The 17,213-nt window shown below is 41.3% G+C and overlaps 1 protein-coding gene across 4 annotated transcripts in view; it reads left to right on the top strand.

The window, feature by feature from the left end:
• LOC126469872 (SCY1-like protein 2) overlaps window positions 1–17,213 on the top strand; it is a 192,540-nt gene that overhangs the window by 28,544 nt on the left and 146,783 nt on the right. For all 4 annotated transcript variants that reach the window (XM_050097191.1, XM_050097189.1, XM_050097192.1 and 1 more), the window contains 3 exons: window positions 1,842–1,948; window positions 7,387–7,524; window positions 7,804–8,008. In XM_050097191.1, coding sequence (XP_049953148.1) covers window positions 7,398–7,524; window positions 7,804–8,008 — 332 coding nt within the window. In that variant the 5' untranslated portion in view covers window positions 1,842–1,948; window positions 7,387–7,397. The remainder of the gene's footprint in view (window positions 1–1,841; window positions 1,949–7,386; window positions 7,525–7,803; window positions 8,009–17,213) is intronic.

The following is a 17,213-nucleotide window of genomic DNA, read 5'->3' on the forward strand; positions in this document are numbered from 1 at the left end:
TTTATTTCAAATGTCACACACTGCAAAGTTCCAAGGAACTGCAAAAAATGCAGGTGACTACTGTATACAAAAAGGGTGCAAGAAGGGACCCACAAAATTACGGACCATTGTTCTTAGCATTGGTTCGCAGCAGAAATAAATTTTCTAGAGACAGAAAAGCTTCTGTTCACAAGTTGGCATTGGTTTAGAAAGTGTCACTTGTGTTTAGCTCTACTTGCCCTCTTCTCACATGATATCCTGTGAATGTTGAATGAAGGGCAGCAGGCAGATTTTGTATATATAGGTTTCTGGAAAACATTTAACATGGTGCCCCACTACAGACTGTTAAACATCTGGGTGTCTGGAATATGTTCCCAGATATGAGTGGCTCGAACTTGTTAAGTAATATAACGCAGTACAGTATCTTAAATGGTGAGTGTTAATCAGACAAAGGTATCATCTGGATCAATATACACAAATGGACAGGGTGAACAACAATCTGTGGCTGTGGGCTGATGACACTGCTCTACAGGAAGGGGTCTTCATTGAATGACTGTTAGAGGGTGTGAGATATCTAAGCCATAATTTCTAATTGTGATGTATGACAGCTTGCTCTAAATGTAGAAAAATGTAAGCTAGTGCAGATGAGTAGGAAAAACAATCCCACTATGTTCGAATACAGCGTTGGGATGTGCTGCTAGATAGTCATGTTGATTAAATATCTAGACATAACATTGCAGAGTGGCATGAAACAGAATGAGCTTATGAGGGTGACAATAGGGAAGGTGAATGGTGGACATCAATTTAGTGGGGAAATTTTAGGAAAGTGTGGTTCATCTGTAAAGGAGACTGCATAAAGAATACTAATGTGACCCATTCTGTAGCACTGCTTGAATGTTTGAGATCTCCACCAGGCTGGATGAAACAAAGACTGAAGCAATTCAGAAGTGGGCTGCTAAATTAGTTACTGTTAGGTTTGATCAACAAGTATTTTTTGCAGTTTTACACCAGCTTGTTTATCTCTCCTGTGTTCATGTTCAGCATGTGATTTGAAGTGAGGTTGACAATGGTGGTTTTAAGTTTCTTTATCGAACCACTGTCCACCAACCAATTGCTTAAAGTGCAGGAACCAGTGTCTGATTGTGAGGTTAAAACTGTAGGGTGAGTGAGCAATTGAAAAGCTCCCAATAGAAGTGCTTATCCTTGCTATAGGTAGCAATGGGTGGATGACTCATGCTGTCATGAACACTCTCCTGACTGGCTGTTTCTCATATCACCAGTTTTTGATGGTATGTCTTTGGTATTTCTCAGTATAGTTCAGCTTTTTGCCCCAGTTCTGAAGAGTGCCATTCTGATCCCAAGAGCAGCAGTTGTGAAGCCATTGTTTGCTTTCACCCATGGTCAAGCCACTGAATAAACAATGACTCCTGAGGTTTGGCAAACAGTAGAAGAGGCTGCATTCGTATAACTTTTTTCTGAGCTGCCAACAACCATTACATTAAGAGTATGTTTTGTAACATGTCTGTGCATAGAGTACAGTTTGCTTAAAAGTGGTTGCTTGCTCCAGGGAGAGAACATGTTTATGGTGCTCAAGTTATGGTGTCCCAAGTTTTATATTTTTCATTTAATGTTCAAACAAGAGTGCAACAACTAGTTTGAGCTGCTCTGTGGTCTAACATATGGGAATAGGGATGTGGTAAAACTTGCAATGTTTTTTGATAAGTGTGATCTGTTTCATAAATTGTTAGGGATGATATTTCAATGTGTTGTCAGGATGGCTCTTATACAATTATTTTTGAGTGATTGTCCAGTGACATTTTGCTGAACTCCTATTTTAGTCTTTGCATTGTTGTTCCATCCAGGACTTACACTGATTTTGGAGGGACCATGTATGAACCAGTTAATACTACCAGTAAAAGGCCTATTGCATGTACCTGGCTGTAGAAACAACATTGTTATCAAAATTCAGGTAAGTGCTTTGGTGGCATTTAACATCCAGACAAATTTTCTGCCATCTGAACACTCCCTTTTACTGCATTATATTGAAATAGATGTTTCTCTTAATAGGTCTGAGGATAATCAAAGACAGTGTGATTGAAAAATATGAAAAGTTTCATATTGGAAAATGTACATTGAAAATAAAAGTAGCTTATTTGTACGGATTCTTCACATGCTTTGTATCAAATCATGTTATCCTATTGCTGCTTCATGTGGTCGATTTTGAAAAAAATTCATACCTAAAGCAAAATCACATTGCTCGCAAAGGTTATGTATCTCTTTGCGAAACTTCTTGGATCTTCCTTGCACCAGGAAGTACATATTTGAAACATACAGCATACTTAAGTGACAGTATGTGTTGCTGAATATGCCTCTGTTAATTTACCTGCACATCCACCTTTACAGTCTAGTGGTTAACATTATTGACTGAAGAGACAAACGGCCTAGGTTAGATTTCTGGTAACTACCTCAGAATTTTTGGGTGGTAATAGCTGGAATGGGATCCATCCAGCCTTTTAAGGGCACATGAGGAGCTGCTTGATTAAAGAAGCAATCGACATTTAGTTCCACCTTGTTTAAGATATACTAACTTGTTGCTCATGCCGAGTTCAGCTGCAAATGTAGTAATAAAGTTCATGATTTTATTGTTGTCTACTGAACTGTAAAATCGAAATGCATTTGACACTCCCATGACCACCTGGTGAATAAACATTGTCACCATTTCACTGATCTGTGTCAAAACAAGTTCTACTGCAAACATTAGCCTGCAAGTTAAATACTATCCTCATTCAGATTATAGGATTATGTTGGAAATTGTCAGTATATGTATGCCAATCTTTTTTGTGATACCATACATTGACATGTCTTGTGAACAGTGAATATGCATCCCTGTGTCCTTCCATTTAATTTCTAACAAATTACATTTAATCTATATAATTTCTCTCTTTTCATATTAGTTGCAACTAAATTGTCTTGATTTGCTTATGGTGTCTAAAATACAATTTGCTTCATTGTTAAATGGATTGTCAGACAGCAGACTCGTAACTACCTGGCTCTGAGCACTATGCGACTTAACTTCGGAGGTCATCAGTTGCCTAGAACTTAGAACTAATTAAACCTAACTAACCTAAGGACATCACACACATCCATGCCCGAGGCAGGATTCGAACCTGCGACCGTAGCGGTTGCTCGGTTCCAGACTGCAGCGCCTAGAACCGCACGGCCACTCCGGCCAGCGACTCATAACTGCTGACAATGACTTCCTGCCTTCTAACACAAAGCTCAATTGAGCACATGGTCACTGCTTGCTTCTGTGACATTGTAAAAATTAAAGGCATATTTGTGGTGTATTTTGCGTAGACACCTGAAAAGTCCCTCAATGACACTTGCATCTGTAGTAAGTTTTTAGAGTGAAAACGGAATGCACTGTCATCAAAGGCTTTTGTAGAAGAGAAGCACTTTGGAGAGTGGATGAAATCTTCCTGATGTTTTTGGCTTAATATTGTCAATAAGTTGCAAGTAAGTGTGATTGCACTGCAGAAATTCATTACTTGGAGGCAAAATTGCAACTTGTCTCTGGATGCATGATGAGAATAACCTACAATGTTTGGCCTTCTTGCAGTGAACATACAGAAAGAAGGCCAAGAAATGCCCGATTTCAGTGCCTTCCATGAACTCTGTAATAAATGAGGTTTTGTTCTTTTCTACAATTATTATAATTTGACATATGTAGGTGTGTGTGCTTCCATATCTCCTGTCTTCATTGGTTTGAAAAGCTGTAGCACAGCTGAATATCAAACATATGTAATTGATGACACATGTTGATGTGTGTAGGTGATCAGTTTCTCTCTTCATAAACACAGGTAATAGAAGCAGCAAACTGTGTGTACTGAAATTAATCTTTTTAACTTTGATATACTTAGTCTGCTGAAAAGATTAGTCTTTGATGCTAACCCTAACAGTCTAACAGAAATAATGTAAAATAATTTTTTTGAGTAATATTAAGTAATCAGTTGTGTATTTTCATTTACACAACTTTGTTCATAATTCTCTTGTCCATTCTCTAAATCTTCTAAAACCTCTTCCCACAAAAGTAACTTCACTATTTCATAATTGGATAAATCCCTTTGCACAGTCACTGTTCGCACTTAACAATGAGCTGTCCATTTACATCTGTGTAAAGATATATTCCTCCAAGTATCCACAGAATTAGATGATTTCTTACACCATCTATGAATAAAGTTTAACTAACACTCCCACTCCCCATTGTCAAAGATTGGGAAAGATTATATTTCATGGAAGCACCTCATGTAACCCATAAAATGAGTTGACAGTTTTTGAAAGAACCACATGTTGTAAATTTTATGGGCTTGGTGAAGTTTCTTAATAGTTACTGCCAGACATAATTGCATTTATTCTTTCAATTACCAGTTTCAGCTGTCAATCTTATTCAGGTAAATTTGTTGCATGCGTGCGCATGTGCATAGAGCTTCATATTGTGATGTGTTGGGCTGAGTTTAAATGGGAGGTTGAATGGAAGAAATGCATGCAGCTAAACATTCTCTCTCTCTCTCTCTCTCTCTCTCTCTCTCTCTCTCTCTCTCTCTTTCTTTTTTTTTTTTTTTTTTTTTTTTTTTTTCCCCTCTGCCCTCTGCCTGCAATACTTTGAATGTCAGAACTGTTAAGTTACTTTGATTCTTATTAAACTGTAGGGTACTGTCTTTGAGAGTTTACAGGCAATGGAGACAATTTAATGGCCATTTGGTATTAAGGTGATCCTTATGGTTGAAGACGTCTTCCTCATTCTCACTTAAAGTGGAACCTTGCTTTTTTGTATTAGACGGGACCAATGTCATTCATATTATCGAAGGTTCATGGAAAAATTAGAATTACATGGGTTAGCACCATTGTCATCGTCTGCAGATCAACATAAACAGTAATAATGTCAGAAATAATATTGTAGCCAGTCTCTGGCTGTTGTTTCACAGCCATCCATTAACATCACCTATTTCTGAGCATCCTGGAATATTTGCCAATGCTTCAACATACTCAATTGGGTGAACATTGTCACACTGTTTTACTGGACTCCAAAATATCTGGTAATGGATTTTTCCAGGGCTTACATGATTCTCAGTCATAGGATACCACACAGATGCAGTTCTATAAATGTCTGACACTTACAGATTTCCAGAATGAAATTTTCACTCTGCAGTGGAATGTGCACTGATATGAAACTTCCTGGCAGATAGAAACTGTGCTGGACTGAAACTCGAACTTGGAACCTTGCTCTTGTGGGCAAGTGCTCTACCATCTGAGCTACCTAAGCACGACTTGTAGCCTGTCCTCACAGCTTTGTTTCTGCTGGTACCTTGTTTCCTACCTTCAAAACTTCACAGAAGTCAGGTCCTGAGTTTGAGTGACAGTAGTTGGTCAAAATTTCACTTTGATGTTGCCAATGACCTGCTTGTCTGTACATGGATGTGATGGTCAACAAATCATATGGCCTTCAGGCAAATCCTCTCACTGACAGTGCCAGGATCCTTGTATGGCACTTGACTGACTTTGAATTCAATGATTGTCATCACAAATCGAGCAATTATTACATCTGGATTATCAATATTGTATACTTACTGTCTGAAAGACAGACCTGAATGTAGCAGAGATCTGGATTAATGAGGGCCTGATAAACAAGGTTCCACAGTATTTAGGATGTGCAGGTTCCTATTTCTAGAATTTGTTTGAAATTGATTTTCTGCACTTTCTACAGTGGTGTCTTTGGTTTGGTCATGAAATCACTTTCATGAGGAAAAGGTGAAGAACAGCAAAAGCAGTTGCAACAGTAAAAAAGGTTTAATAAAACCCCTTGACCTAGGTTTTGATGTCTGTCTTCAAAAGGATCTGTGATTAACACCAGTTACATAATGTTGTGGAGTTAGATTAAAAATGTAGCCACAAGATGCAAAAGATGATAAAATTTACCTCCATTATAAAAAAATCAAAACATGTTGACTGTCATTGGAAAGTGCTTCACAGCTGCACTTTATCTATATTAGTTTCTTTGAATTTTTTTTACATAAATCCACATTATGTAACCACTGTCAATCATTCTGAAGATGTTTTTTTTGTCAAAATCTATGTCAAGGGGTTTCATCAAACCTTTTTGTCATTGCATCTGATTTGACTATTTTCCACCTTTCCCTCACGAAGAGTGCATTCTACAGTTGCTGCTTCCAGCCATGTTAAAGATTTTAAAGGAATTCTTTTGTGACGTATATATTATTCCAATAAAATATTGGCCTTAGGAGCAGCTTATCTGCTGAAGGATTAAAAAAGGGAGGAGGGGGTGTCCTAGACTATTGGGCAGCAATGTGATGAGCAGTAATATTGAAATTTATTTTCTTATGAGCCAACCATATAGAATTGTCTAAATGATGACCCTTTCACCATTTGAGACTTGCATTTTGTTCTGGATATACTATAACTTTGGCTTTGTAGCAATTTTCTAGTGATTTCTAAATTTTATTCATGAAATTACATTGCATGACCTAGCTGATGTCAAGAACAACATTACTCAATGAAATGGGGGCCAAATCTCATTACTTTGGGATATTTGTAAGGACAAGTTAGGCAAGATTTCAAACTTCGCATCTTAACTCTTACCTGATATGGTAGTTGGTTACTTTAATGTTCCGTGGATCATTTTGCACGATAAATTGTCATGTGATGTGAAATGAGTAATTTTACATTCATATTGCAAATTAATTTGTACTCTAAACATCACCATACATTTTCCCCCCTGAAATGGAAACAAGATAAACAGATTGAGTTAGCTACCCACCACCTTTCACACATCACAAACATAGCAATTCTTCTACGAATACGAGTTGTCAAGGAGAAACTTTTTTTTCAATTGATTTTCAAATTGCACCATGCTGTCTGTTAGACATTTTATATCACTGGGTAAGCGGTCAAAATTTTTTGTTGCAGTGGTGTGCACCCCTTTCAGTGCTAAAGACAACCTTAATGTTTAGTAGAAAAGTGTGTTGCAAGATACTTGTCATTGGTTTATTCTCAATGGTCAACTAATCATGTGATACTGTTTGTTTTAGCCAAACTTTTTGCACTTATTTCAATGAGGGAGTTAAAAACACTGTTGTTCAGCTTTGTGTCTGAATTCTGCTACATAAGATGTTTCGTAATTGCTTTCAAAATGAATAAATACATTTTTTGCTTGTCTTGTTACTGTGTGGATATAATCTCAGATATTAAATAAAAGGCAATGGTCAATTTCTGATTCTAAGGATATTTTCTCATTTTTGTTCGTGAGTAAAATTATCATTAAGCAACATCCCTGGCCAGTTTTCTATATTTGTAACATGACTTTTCTCATGAAAAAATTATGTATTTCAGGCACATTCAGAATGGATGTTATAAATAAACTATATTCAACAGTGAGCACAACAGTGTCCCAGTTGTCTGGGGTGCTACCTGGTAATCCAGTTACCAGAGAATATGAAATAACATCCTATACATGCACAGCAGGACCGAGTAAGTTGATATTTCCACCACAAACCTTCAGAAGTATTCTTAAATTACTTCTATATAAACTTTTGTGCTTATGCAGAGTCAGTACATTGTAAATCTTTGTTTATATATTTCAGTGTAAAGTGACTATTTTTATCTTGAATGAGTTGAAATTTTGGGCACTTCATATAATTGCTGATTGAATTTAGCAAATGTTTTCTTTGCATTATGTAGCACATTATGAATGTTAATTTTTCATGTAATACAGAAAAATACTCGAAAGAGATTACTCTTTCTTTAAAGGTCAGCTGTGGAAAGTTTATAAAGGCTATAAGAAATCAACAAAACAAGATGGGTCAATATTTGTCTTTGAAAAGCGCGCCATGGAACGCTGCTCAAAAATGGAACAGGAGAGAATCATGGATCTATTAAGAAGAGGAGTGTTTCAATTGACCAGACTGAAGCATCCTCAAATATTAACAGTCCAACACCCACTTGAGGAGTCAAGGTAGTCTTTCCACTAGATGGTGAAATCTACCAATAATAGCAGCTTCCTTTTAATATTATTTCTCACAACATAGTTTTATCAATCCGTGTGAAGGCTTATGGACTCATTTGATGTAGGTCAGCTTTTTAGTAGTCCACATTTCATCATGTCTGTTAAGCTAATTTTGTGCTTCCTTGACAGCCATGAACATGAATCATGATACAGAAAGTGCAAAGTTCCACAGCTCATCTGCTTGATGTAATATTATCATTGGATTCACAAATGTATGTTAGTTCAGACTAGTTCTGTGCATTTGACCACACACACACACACACACACACACACACACACACACACGTGCACAGCCAATCAGCATTCACTTACTTCCTGAGTGCTCCATTTTGAAGGTTATCTGAGCAAACTTCAGATCTTAAGAGGTATTCAGGGAGTTAATCTTTACAAATTTCTTGCATTTAGTCATAGCATATAATTCTAGCGACACATACCGTATCATTTTTACTGAATAAATACATAGAGGATGTATCATTGATTCCTAGGACAAGAAGTCCCAAATAATGTAACTGCTTTGACAGACGTGTAAAGTTTTACTGTGACTGTGTTAATGGAAATTTATCATACTACAGTTAATAATCAGAAGGCCTGTATTTTTAGGGAGCAGTAGTTACACTAGCAGGGATTGAGGCAGTGGTATTTAAGTAGGAAAGTAAATATGTGGTCATGTACATTAAAAAACAGCAAGTGGGCATGTATAACAAGACAGAATAGTAATATATAATGTATGAATGAAAACACTATTACAAACATGTTAATGCAAATATCAAAATCTAATGACATCTACTTGGTTTTTTATGTTCACTGTTCTATTGTTACCTTTACTCCATTGAGCAAAGATTTTGATAAGAATTGAAATAGTGCACTGCAATGAATGCTAATTTTCTTGCACTTGTTCTTTTGAGATACAAATATTCACTTAAGAGTGCATGGAGCATTTTGTATGAAACTGAGTAAACACTAGAAAATTACTCCACAAAAGTTAACAAAAAGGTGGAACAGTTATGGTTCTGTAATTCATTAGAATTAGAGTGGAATATTTCTGCACTAAGAAGATGAACCTAGATGGGTAAATAACCGGGGAGAAAAATGGGTTCTCAACACAGTTGAAATTAGAATAATTGTTACTTGAACATTAAGTTACCGGTCCGTGCTAGTGTGTACAGTACTAAACTTTAATTGTACTGAAAGAGGTTGCTGTGGTGGTCTTACATTGCAAAAAGTATGAAGTCATAATTCATGATCATGCCCTTGATGTAAAATGCTCTTCAATCTTCTTAACTTCAGAATTTTAAAATTCAGAGGAAAAACTATAAATGCCATGGTATAATTGCTAATGTACATCCACATCAGACATAATTAATCCACTTGCTGCAATTTTTGAGTCAATAAGCACTCATGATGGGAACAATTGGGATGATGGCACCAACTGTATCTACCACAAAAGATCTTTTGTGCTACTTCACACTGAACCACCTTTTACACTCCTGGGCACAAACCTTTTGTTGAGGAGGCACATCCCTCCAGATTGTAAATTTCATGCAGTCCTACATTCCCTATGCATGAACTAGTCATACATATAATACGTCAACACATGTGCATAAGGACAGAACATAGTTTTATAAAAATATTTTTGTTAAATAACTTTACTGAAAATTAAAACTATTTTAATGTGTGAGTCGACATTATAACACTCACTGGAAAATATTGAATTTACACAAGAGGTAAATTCATATCATACACAGAGTAACAAAAACATCAAAAAGCCAAAAACACAACACATTACCATGCCTGAAACTGGAGGAAAATTGTTGGCATTCAAAATGGCTTTGTCATCTTGAAATGAGTAAATACAGCTCCTGTGTTTTAAAGGTACTGTTAAAGCATTCTTCGTGCAAAATAGTGACATGTTCAGGTAATGCTGGAGGTGGATAGTGATCACACTCAAAGGTAAACCAGAATGGCTCAATTTTGAGGTTCCATGAATGGGGTGGCTATGGGAGATGAGACAGATCCTCTTGCTCACAGAACCAGTCCTGGATGATAGCTGTGTGAATAGGGGGCCTGTCATATTAGAACATAGCATTACTGGGGAACAAACATTGGACCATAGTGTGACAGTTCGCCTTCTTTCTTGCCCTCAGTGTTGACATGATGGCTGAAAAAAATACGGTGTGGAAATGCAGTACTGTTTACTGTAAATGATGTACCTGACAAGTGCACATTTGCATTTCACAGTTGTTTTTCTCTTTTCACAACCTCCCTTGTACACATTCAAGAAGGCCAGTGCACTAGTGTTCAACTTTCGATAAGCCTCATTAATAGTTTTCAGGCAAGCATCCACATACTGCTACAATAGTTTACTGTTGAATATCTATGAGCAATAAAAACCTAATCACAAAGTTCACAGTTCTTGAAGAATAGAAAGGTACATATGGAGACATGCCCATTGTTTTAACACTGGCCTAATTGTGTTAACACTTATTTCACAGTTAAGTTGATGCATTGTTGTTCTAACAAACAGGTTTCTCGTCTGAAACTCAGCTGTGGACTGTCTTGGGACAAAAAATTGGGCCTTGAAGCTTGAAATTTAGTGCGGGTGTGAATGCGAGATGCTTTTAATAGTTTCCACAATGAAATGTCTCAAAATGTGGTAGAAAACCCAGAGATTCTGATTGTATGAAAAGTACACCAGTGGCAAAAACAGTCAATACTGTCACTGTGCAATAGTGATGAACATGTTACCAATGGTGATGCCACTAAAGCGGAATTACTAAATACAGTTTTCCATAATTCCTTCACGAAAGATGACATACATATCCCAGCATTTGAAACCAGAACCGCTGTTACCATGAGTGAGATGAAAGTAGATATCTTAGGTGTTGCGAAACAACTCAAACCACTTTAGAAAGAAAGGTCTTCAGTCCAGATGGTATACCAATCAGGTTCCTTTCAGAGTATGCAGACACAATAGCGTCCTTCCTAGCAATCGTATACAACTGCTCACTTGACAAGAAGTCTGTTCCTAAAGACTGGAAAGTAGCACAGGTCAGAGTATGCAGACACAATAGCGTCCTTCCTAGCAATCGTATACAACTGCTCACTTGACAAGAAGTCTGTTCCTAAAGACTGGAAAGTAGCACAGGTCACACCAATATTCAAGAAAGGAAATAAGAGTAACCCATTGAATTACAGACCCAAATCACTGACCTCAATTTGCAGTGTGATTTTGGAGCATATACTGTACTCGAAAATTGTGAATCCCCTTGAACAAAATGACTTATTGATACATAACAGACACGGATTCAGAAAATCATTCTTGTGCAACACAGCTAGCTCTTTATTCCCATGAAGTAACTAGTGCTGTCGACAAGGGCTCAGATAAATTCCATGTTCCTAGATTTCCAGAAGGCTTTTGATACTGTTCCTCACAAGTGACTATTAAATCAAGTGCGTATGGAGTATAGTCTCAGATGTGACTGGATTTGTGATTTCCTCTCAGAGAGGTTACAATTCGTAATGATTGACTGTAAATCGAGTAGAACAGAAGTGACATCTGGCATTCTGCAAGGTAGTGTCATAGGCCTTCTGCTGTTCCTGATTTTGATAAATGATCTAGGTGATGATCTGAGCAGCCCCCTTAGATTGTTTGTAGATGACACTGTAATTTACAGACTAGTAAAATCATCAGATGATAAATTCCAATGACAACATGATCTAGAGAGAATTTCTGTATGGTGTGAGAAGTGGCAATTCACACTAAACAAAGAAAAGTGAGGTCATTCACATGGGTACTAAAATAGATTCGATAAATTTTGGGTATACGATAAATCGCACAAATCTAAGGGCTGTCAATTCGACTAAATACCTAGGACTTACAATTATGAGCAACTAAAATTGAAAAGACCACATAGATAATATTGGGGGGAAGGCGAAACAGACTGCGCTTTGTTGGCAGAACACTTAAAAGATGCGACAAACCCACTAAAGAGACAGCCTACATTACACTTGTCCGTCCTCTGCTGGGATATTGCTGTGCAGTGTGGGATCCTTACCAGGTACGATTGACGGAAGTCATCAAAAAAATTGCAAAGAAGGGCAGGTTGTTTCATGTTATTACGCAATGGTGTGTGTGTCACTGAATTGATGTGCGAGTTCGGGTGGCAGTCACTGAAACAAAGGCAGTTTTCTGTGTGGCAAGATCTATTTACGAAATTTCAATCACCAACTTCCTCTTCCAAATGCAAAAATTTGTTGACACCCACATATGTAGGGAGAAACGATCATCATAATAAAATAACAAATCAGAGCTCGATCGGAAAGATTTAGGTGTTCCTTTTTCCCATGCGCCATTCGAGAGTGAAATGGTGAAGTAGTATGAAAATGGTTCGATGAATCCTCTGCCAGGTACTTGTCTGAATTGCAGAGTAACCATGAAATGTAGATATATCCTCAAAACAATAGGTACTGAAACTACACATTGTTTGAAGTTAAATTTACAGAAATTACAATTAAAATTTAACTCATTAACTGACTACATAAAGATTATTTCTTTCTAACAGTTTCTTTGAATAAGTGTTAAGCCAAATTAAAGTCATGAAATTAACAAATTTAAGGACACAAACAATGCTGTTATAACCTTTAATCACTAATAAATTGCGTGGATATACAAAAGTAGAAACACTAGTGGGTTACATGTTACTAACTCCGTATCTGTCATTCGACTGCCGTGCCGTGACATGCGGCCGGCGCCGTTCATAGCCAGGTGGCGCTCCTGCGCTTGGCCGAGCTGCGGAGCGCCTCTATCGCCGTGTTTGCGTACTAACGTAGCGGCACTTTTGAATGTCGTGGCCTGTCACAACACTTTTCCCCCCTTGAAAAAAAAAAAAAACTCACTTCCTTGGAGACACGGACAGTGCGGAGACATCTATGGCCTCTTGGGAGGCCCCGAGAAGATCCCGCGGAGAAACACGAGAGTATGGTCGAAAATGTCCAGGACGGAAGCTTGCGCGTGGAACGTGCCTCCTGGATGAGATGATGGGTGAAAACTCCGGAGCAGCATCCATAGGTGTCGTGGACCTGGGGGTGTGCTCCAGCGAGATGGGTCCCGGAGAAGGCGGCGTCGCGACTGGGGCCTGTTCCGGCGTACTCGGGAGCGGTAGCGACGGCGGCGGCAGCAACACGCGCGGAAGAGCGGCAGCAGTGACAGGACTGGCTTATCGGACTGGTGGAGACGAAAGAAGGGGTGGTGGTACCGGCGTGGCCACCACTCGTGGGCGCATCTGGTCATAATGGCAAACAACCATGCCGTCGTCCGTACGTATTTCACAAAGCCGGCGGCCGCGAAGAGCCTGGACCACCCCTGGAATCCATTTAGGGCGAGATCCATACCCCCGTGCCCACACGTCGGCGCCCACTGGGTATTTTCCCGCACTAGGGGACACAGTACAAGGCCTGACAGGGTGAAGCAGGTGCAGTAGAGTGCGCGGTTGGCGGCCATGCAAGAGTTCAGCAGGGCTGCGATCACCCAGAGGCGTGAATCGATAAGAACTCAGAAATTGCAACAGAGTGTCATCTGTGGAAAAATCACTAAAGAATTTTTTCATTTGGCTTTTGAAAGTGCGGACAAGGTGCTCGACCTCCCCATTAGATTGCGGATGGAAGGGCGGTGCTGTAACATGATGAATCCCATGTCCAGTACAAAAATCACGGAAGGCCTGCGAAGAGAACTGAGGGCCATTGTCCGTGACGATCGTGGATGGAAGACCTTCTAGCGCAAAGATTTTGGACAAAGCCAGCGTCGTTGCCGCAGTGGTGGGCGATGGACATCGAACAACAAACGGAAACTTCGAGAAGGTGTCAATCAACAGTAGCCAATAAGTGCCGAGGAAGGGGCCGGCAAAGTCAGCGTGCACCCGTTCCCACGGCTGCGCCGGATCAGGCCACGGAGAGGGCAGAGTACGAGGCACAGCCAGTTGTAGAACACTGAGCACACGCAGCGACCATGTGGGCGATGTCTGAATCAATACCGGGCCAATAAACGTGCCTGCGGGCCAGGGACTTAGTCCAAGAAATCCCCCAATGGCCCTCATGCAATAGTTTGAGAACATCTTTGCGAAGAGAGGCGGGCACCACAACCCGTGGAGATGCGCCATCCGTGGCCAGAAGAACAACACCCTCACGAACAGACAGACGAAGGCGCAAGGCATGGTAGTTGCGAAGGGGATCCAATGCCCGGCCCTTGGTCCTGTCCGGCCAACCCCGCTGAACAAAACCGATCACCTGACGCAGGACCGGGTCCCGCGCAGTAGCCGACGCGACCTGCGAACCTGTAACTGGAAAACCCTCGACCGCACGACGTTCTTCCTCATCAATGTGGAAACAGAGTAGTTCATCTCGATCGAAAACCGGGTCGGGGCCCATCGGCAAACGCGACAACGCGTCAGCGTTGGCGTGCTGGGCCGTGGGGCGATAGTGAATCTCATAGTGAAAACGAGACAAGTATAAGGCCCAACGTTGCAGGTGGTGAGCTGCCTTATCCGGAAGCGACGCCGAGGGGCTGAACAGAGAGACCAGCGGCTTGTGGTCGGTGATGAGGTGAAACTTAGAACCATACAAAAAACGCTGAACTTTTTTAGAGCATAAATGATAGTGAGCGCCTCCCTTACTATTTGAGAGTAACGCCGTTGGGCATCGTTGAGGGTCTTGGAAGCGTAGGCGATGGGTCGTTCCGACCCATCCTCATACCGATGGGCGAGAACAGCCCCTAGGCCAGACTGTGACGCGTCAGTCGCCAGAACCAAGTGCTGACCCGGACGGAATGTGGCAAGACAAGGCGCCGACTGCAAATGAGCCTTCAGGCGGACAAAAGCCTGCTCACACTCGGCGGACCAACAGAAAGGAACGTTTTGGCGTAACAGCTGATGCAGAGGATGAGCCACCGCCGCTGCGGAGGGAATGAATTTGTGATAATAAGCAACCTTGCCTAGAAACGCCTGAAGTTCTTTGACCGTAGACGGCCGGGGTAGAGCGGTAATGGCCGCAACGTGCTGTCGTAGAGGACGTATACCCTCACGGGACAAGTGGAAACCAAGATAAACAATGGAGGGTTGGAAGAACTGAGACTTGTCCAGATTGCACTTCAACCCTGCTGAATGCAGAACCCGAAACAGTGAACGCAAATTGCGAAGGTGCTCCTCAGTGGAGGCCCCCGTGACAACAATGTCATCCAGGTAGTTGATGCAGCCGGGAACGGAAGCCGTGAGCTGTTCCAAAAACCGCTGAAAAATGGCCGGCGCGCTAGCGACGCCAAATGGTTACCGCTGGTACTGATACAACCCACAAGGAGTGTTGATGACGAGAAATTCCTTGGAAGAGGCATCCAACGGCAACTGATGGTACGCCTCCGATAAGTCAAGTTTGGAAAAGAACTGGCCCCCAGTGAGCTTGGTAAATAACTCCTCAGGATGGGGAAGAGGATAAGTGTCAATGAGGCTTTGAGCGTTGACAGTGGCTTTAAAATCACCACACAATCGCAGACTCCCGTTTGGTTTAGAAACCACCACGATGGGTGGTGCCCATTCGCTGGAGGTAACAGGAAGGAGAATCCCCGAAGCTGTTAACCTGTCTCTCAGCTTTGACAGGTGCACGCAACGCCATTGGAATAGGGCGTGCCCGGAAAAACTTAGGGCGAGCCGTAGGTTTAAGAGTAATGTGGGCTTCAAAATCCTTGGCACGACCCAGACCAGCAGAGAACACGGACGAGAATTCAGAACACAAGCCATCCAGCTGTTGATATGGAATGTCCTCAGATATGAGGTGCACATCATCAATGGAGAACCCGAACAACTGGAAAGCATCATAACCGAACAGGTTTTCAGTGCCCGCATGATCCACCACATAAAACGTGAGGGGCCTAACAACAGACTTGTAGGCAGTGGAAGCATCAAACTGGCCAACAATAGGAATTTTCTGCTTATTATAAGTTCGTAGATTTCGCGTAACTGGAGACAAGGGAGGGGAGCCCAACTCCAAATACGTGCGAGAATTAGTTACTGCAGAGCCAGTGTCCACTTGCATGCGAATGTCTTTATCCAGAACACAAACAGTAACAAACAACTTATTCGTTTGAGAAAGCACACAGTTAACATCCATGTCCGATGCCTCGTCCTCGTCGACAGGAACTTTAGGGGACTGACACACAGAAGCAATGTGGCCTTTTTTCCTACATGAATTACACGTGGCCCAACGTTTTGGACACGCGGCTCTGTCATGCTGTACGAAACAACGTGGACAAGAAGGAAGGGCGGAACAAACCTGCTTCCGTGGTTGCTGTTTTCGCTGCGAGCGTGACGGCCCAACGCGACGTTGTTGACGCGAGTGCACCGCCGCCACATCGTCGTTTCCCTGTGAAACAGGCACATTGTCTGCGTCGAAAGTGGTCTGGACAGCGCCTACATCACACCACGCGTCTATTTGCGCACCAGCAGCGTGAGATACTTCAAAGGATTGAGCGATGCTGAGAACTTCCGACGACGACGGGTTTGGCAATTGTAAGGCACGTTGCCGAACTTCTTTATCAGGAGCAAGCCGTAAAATAGCGTCCCTAACCATTGAATCAGCGTAAGACTCATGATGAGTGTCCGTGACAAACTGACATTTCCGACTCAGACCGTGTAGTTCCGCCGCCCAAGTTCGGTAAGATTGATGGGGCTGTTTACGACACTGGTAGAACGCCACGCGGGCGGCAACGACATGGGTGTTTTTTCGGTAATAGTTAGACAATAAGTCACACATTTCTTGGAAGGACAGAGAGGCAGGTTCCCGCAGAGGGGTAACTGAGATAGCAGCTGATAGATCCGTGGGGAAATCCAGGAGAGAAATAACGACTTACACATAGGAGCGTCGACAACGCCGAAAGCCAAGAAGTGTTGCCGCAAACGCTTCTCATAATCCTCCCAGTCTTCAGTGGCCTCGTCATAAGGAGGGAACGGAGGCGGAGAAGAGGAAGACAGACGATGAGTAAGCGACGTCAACAACACCTGAATAGCAGCCGTCAGCTGTGTTTGTTGTTCAATAAGCGCTTGCATAAGCTGTTACATGTCTGCCCCGAAACGAACACACTATTCCACAACGCAGGAAAAAAAATATCCGA

Source organism: Schistocerca serialis, chromosome 3 (assembly GCF_023864345.2).
Source record: "Schistocerca serialis cubense isolate TAMUIC-IGC-003099 chromosome 3, iqSchSeri2.2, whole genome shotgun sequence".
Lineage (NCBI taxonomy): Eukaryota > Metazoa > Arthropoda > Insecta > Orthoptera > Acrididae > Schistocerca > Schistocerca serialis.